We start from the raw sequence: 5,018 nt of genomic DNA, 5'->3' as shown, positions 1-5,018 counted from the left end.
TCGAATATAATATTATATTTAGGTAAAATAAAGACGTACACAGACAATGCAATGAATTACAACGAAAAAACGTTAATGTGTGTGACGCGAACAATGAACAAAAAGGAATAGGACCGGAAACGTGAGACGCTGAGAGCGAGGGAACTCAACTCAGAGAACTGACTGCGGCAGCGCCGGCGGGACGTAAACACTGGCGTTGTAGTTCGGTGATATATCTGTAGATCACCTGTCGCGTTGATGTGGGACAAGTGTCGCCACATTACTCCCCCCCCCATGGGAACGAAAACGGACGCGTTTGGTTTGAGGTGAAGGATGGGCTATCTCGCTGGCTGCGTAGGTATGGTCCGCAGGTGGGTTGTCATTGAGGATGAACGCTGGTTTAAGGCGGTCCACGGAAATCCATGACTGCTTGGAACTCGTCTGGACCTTGAAAATCTTTTCCCGACGATCCAGGACGGTGTAGGGTCCGTCATAACAGGGCTGAAGCGGGGGGCGCTTGGCATCGACGCGCACGAAAACATGTGTGGAACTCGACAGCTGGCTGGGAAAGAAAACCGCTCGGCGTCCATGGTTCGTGCCGGGTGTTAGTTGTAGCGACTGCATTTGCGATTGGAGTGATCTGAGTAGCTCGGAGGGTTCCTTAACCGCAGGAGTAGAAGTATGGAATAATTCACCGGATAATCGCAGGGTTGTCTCGTACACCAGTTCCGCGGGTGAGCAACCGAGCTCTGGTTTGACCAAATTGCGGAAAGCGAGAAGTACGATAGGTAGCCGTAACGTCCACTGTGGAGAATCGTGAGCTGTGAGGGCAGCCTTCAAAGGACGGTGGAACCGCTTGACCAGACCATTGGCCTGCGGATGATATGGCGAACTTCGAAGGTCTTGAATCCCGAACGACGACATCAGTTGCCTGAACAAGTCTGATTCAAACTGCCTACCTTGGTCAGTGGTTATTACATAGGGCACTCCAAACCTGGCAATCCACTGCGTCACGATTACTTCGGCAACAGCGTAAGTGGTCATGTTTTTTATTGGCCAACCTTGCGGCCAACGGGTGAACCGGTGAACGCACGTCAACATGTACTGATGTCCTTGCGATGGAGGTAGGGGGACATAATAAATGTGTATGTGTCCGAAACGCTGGTCGGGTGGTGAAAATGGCGCGATACGAGAAATGGTGTTCCTATGTACCTTACTTTTTTGGCAGCTTTGACAACATCTTGTCCAAACTCTGATTTGTCGTGACATACCCGGCTAAAAATACCGACTAGTCACCAATTTCACGGTTGCGTTGATACCTGGGTGAGCTTGATTGTGGAGCGCGGTGACAATGTTGCGTCGATGTATGGCTGGAACGTATGGGCGGGTTTTACCGTGCGTGGTGTCAACGTAAACCACGCCGTGCTCGGTCTGCTGAGGTACCAAATGGCACGAAGAAGGGCTGGAACCGTCCAGTAGCTTCTTTAATTCCAAGTCTAGCGCTTGATCTGCCGTGAACTGACTTAAATCCGGAGACATAGTGCTGTTGTATGCGATCTCCAATCTAGACAGTGCGTCAGGAACTACGTTATGCGCCTCGTCGATGTGCTCGACCAAATGTACGAACTGAGCCAAAAAACTTATATAGCGCGACTGCCTATCGCTATGTTTATCAGCTTTTGTTGAAAACATGTACAGCAAAGGCTTGTGGTCGGTACGGAGTGTAGTAGTTCTACCCTTAATTGTGTGAAGGAAATGCTTGACTGCTAGGTAAGCCGCGAGTAATTCTCAGTCATAGGTGCTATAACGAGTTTGTGCAGGTGACATTTTACGCGAGAAAAAACCCAACGGTTGCCAGTTACCGTCTGTGAACTGTTCCAGGACCGCTCCCGTTGCCGTACTGGAAGCGTCGGTAATCAATCTTAACGGTGTGTTGTACTTCGGGTGAGCAAGCGTAACAGTGTCCGCGAGAGCTTTTTTGCACTTCTCGAAAGCTTCGCGAGTGTTTGGGTTCCAGACCAGCGGGCCGTCTTTTTTTTCGAATCGTAGCCGCGAGTGCGTATAACGGAGCTTGCAACTGCGCGGCGTGTGGGATAAACCAGTGGTAAAAATTGACCGTGCGTAACAACCTCTGTAGACCTTTTTTAGTCGATGGTAATGGCCAATTATGAACGTCGGACACCCGCTCCGAAAGTAGTCTGCATCCGAATTGGTTGACCCGGTGACCGAGAAAGGTTAGTTCGGGAACGCCGAACACACACTTATCCGGGTTTATTGCGACACCAGCGTGCTGTAGACGTCGGAGCGTTTCGCGAACGTTGGACTCATTTTCGTCGGCAGTGGCGGAAGCAATCAATACATCATCGATATAGGCAAACGTGAAATCTAGCCCCTGCAACACACTGTTTATGAAACGCTGGAAAGTCTGTGCCGCGTTCCTGAGACCGAAGCACATGACTGGGAACTCATATAAACCGAACGGCGTAGTGACCGCGGTTTTCGGAATATAGTCTTTAGCGATGGGAATTTGATGATACGCGCGCACAAGATCGAGTTTAGAAAAAATAGTCCGGCCGGCCAAGTGGGAGGCGAAATTGTGGATATGCGGCAACGGATACCTGTCTGGTTTCGTGACGGCGTTCACGCGCAGATAATCTCCACATGGATTGAAGGTGCCGTCCTTCTTAGCTACAAGAAGTAAGGGGCTGGCCCAAGGGCTGTCTGAAGGCCGACATATGCCTTTCTGGCACATGTACGCGAATTCCTTTTTCGCGATGATGTACTGGTGTGGTGGAAGGCGACGCGGACGCGCGAATAAAGATGGTCCGGTTGTGTCCAACGTGTGCTCTGTAGTATGAGTGAACTTGTTAGGGACTGGCGACTCACGCGTAATTGCCGGGAACTCGGCGATAATGTAAGACCAGCGACGTACGTGAGCTACCGCACAAATGTTTGAACAATCTACATTACTTGCGACGCTGGTCTTGATAGCGGTGGATGAGTCTAGGTCGACTAGGCGATGGTTACGTACGTCGAGTAGCAGACCATAATATTTCAGAAAATCAGCGCCAATAATAGAGCGTGACACGTCAGCCATTTCAAAACGCCACGGAAAAGAACGTGCGAGACCGATGTTGAGACGTAGGTCCTTGGGCCCATATGTGCGGATCCGAGTACCGTTCACGGTTGTGAGGACCAAATCCGATGCAGCAATGTGGCCGGTAACAGATGGGATAACTGAAACATCAGCTCCCGAGTCAATCAAAAACTGTCGACCGGAGCGAGTGTCGGTGACAAACACGCGACAGCTGTCGTAGTTCGCGGCGGTGGACGTGGATGTAACCGCCGCGCTAACTAGTTTTCCGACTTGAACGAACACGGCTGCTTGCAATGCCTAGCATCTGCGCCGTACTGATTATGATAGGTACACCATTTAGGGTTGTTTTGCGAGCGTGACTTTGAACGGCCTCTGTCACGGCTGTATCCGGAATATCTATGAGGCTGCTGGGCTGAGAGTAAATTAGATATCTGAGTGGTCAATGCAAGGACGGCAGCCTCCACGGCGCGTAGACGTTCGTCCCAGTTGTTTGATTGGACAGCAAAAACATCGCGCGGTGAACTGGCTTCTAAAACAACGATCCGCGCGTTCGGCGACGTCGGACAACGACCCGTCGAGGCCGGAGACGATGGCGCGAATATTCGACGGCAACTTTTGCAGCCAAAACTCCTTTAAAGCGGTGTCGCCCAACGTATTGGGAAGGATGGCTCTCATGTCACGGAGCAATTGTGAGGGTCTCCGATCGCCCATTCCACCCGGTTCAACTATAGTGCGAAAACGCGTCGACTGTGGCACCGAAAACGTGCTAATAAGTCGATCTTTTAAACTAGCGTAAGATGCGTTGAGACAGATCAGAGCGGCGAGCACGTGGTTAACACGCGGGTGTCGGAACGAATTCTCTGATTAGCAAACACGGCATCTGCATGAAGAAACTATTCGTGCGGAGAATTCACCCAAAAATTCGGTATTCGGGGCACGTGGGAAATTCCGTCGACCGCTGTCGTGTCGAGCGAGACTGTGGGTGCCAGCGGTTTACCGAGCGAACCGGGATTTTCAAGCGAGTCTTCATTTTCGTCTAACGAAAAAAGGTCGGTTGACTTGTTTTTAAACATAACGTATTAGCGTGTAAATAAAATCGAAGATTCTGCGAAAACACGAGGTTACCGATGCGGTTGTTTAGTGTGAGGTGGGGTACAAAAGGTTAAAATGATTAAACACTATGATTACCGACACAATCGAATATAATATTATATTTAGGTAAAATAAAGACGTACACAAACAATGCAATGAATTACAACGAAAAAACGTTAATGTGTGTGACACGAACAATAAACAAAAAGGAATAGGACCGAAAACGTCAGACGCTGAGAGCGAGGGAACTCATAGAACTGACTGCGGCAGCGCCGGTGGGACGTAAACACTGACGTTGTAGTTCGGTGATGCATCTGTAGGTCACCTGTCGCGTTGATGTGGGACAAGTGTCGCTGTGAAGAACACAGGGGCTTGCAGCTATAGCAAGCTTGCCTGGCTCATTTAATTATAGATAATAACAAATAACAAAATTTTAGTAAATGGTGGACTGTATGTTTATATTAAATTTAAATAAAGTAATAATAATAATATCAGTTACAATAGTATTTGCAATAATAACAATATAATAATACAAGAGATGTAAATGCAATAGTGACAATAATAATACAAGATATGCAAATGCAATAGTAATATAATAATACAAGAGATGCAAATGCAATAACAATATAATAATACAAGAGATGCAAATGCAATAGTGACAATAATAATACAAGATATGCAAATGCAATAACAATATAATAATACAAGAGATGCAAATGCAATAACAATATAATATGACTACAACAGGTTGGTGCACCAACTTACCCTGCTACGATACAATGATGATGCCAAGGTTAATACATAAGATTATGATTATTCACACGTGAATCACACTCTACAACACCCTAAA

At 47.9% G+C, this 5,018-nt stretch overlaps 1 protein-coding gene across 1 annotated transcript; it reads right to left on the bottom strand.

Annotated features, from left to right (window-relative positions):
* Positions 1 to 222: 222 nt before the first annotated feature.
* LOC107169011 (uncharacterized) lies at positions 223 to 1,248 on the bottom strand. The gene has a single exon (XM_015518593.2). It carries the CDS (start codon positions 1,246 to 1,248, stop codon positions 223 to 225), a length of 1,026 nt encoding a protein of 341 aa, XP_015374079.2.
* Positions 1,249 to 5,018: the final 3,770 nt, after the last annotated feature.

This window comes from Diuraphis noxia, unplaced genomic scaffold (assembly GCF_037042655.1).
Source record: "Diuraphis noxia isolate RWA-SAM2 unplaced genomic scaffold, SU_Dnox_SAM2 contig0004, whole genome shotgun sequence".
Lineage (NCBI taxonomy): Eukaryota > Metazoa > Arthropoda > Insecta > Hemiptera > Aphididae > Diuraphis > Diuraphis noxia.
Note: the sequence above shows the minus strand (reverse complement) of the source record. Positions and strands in the feature narration are given on the sequence as shown.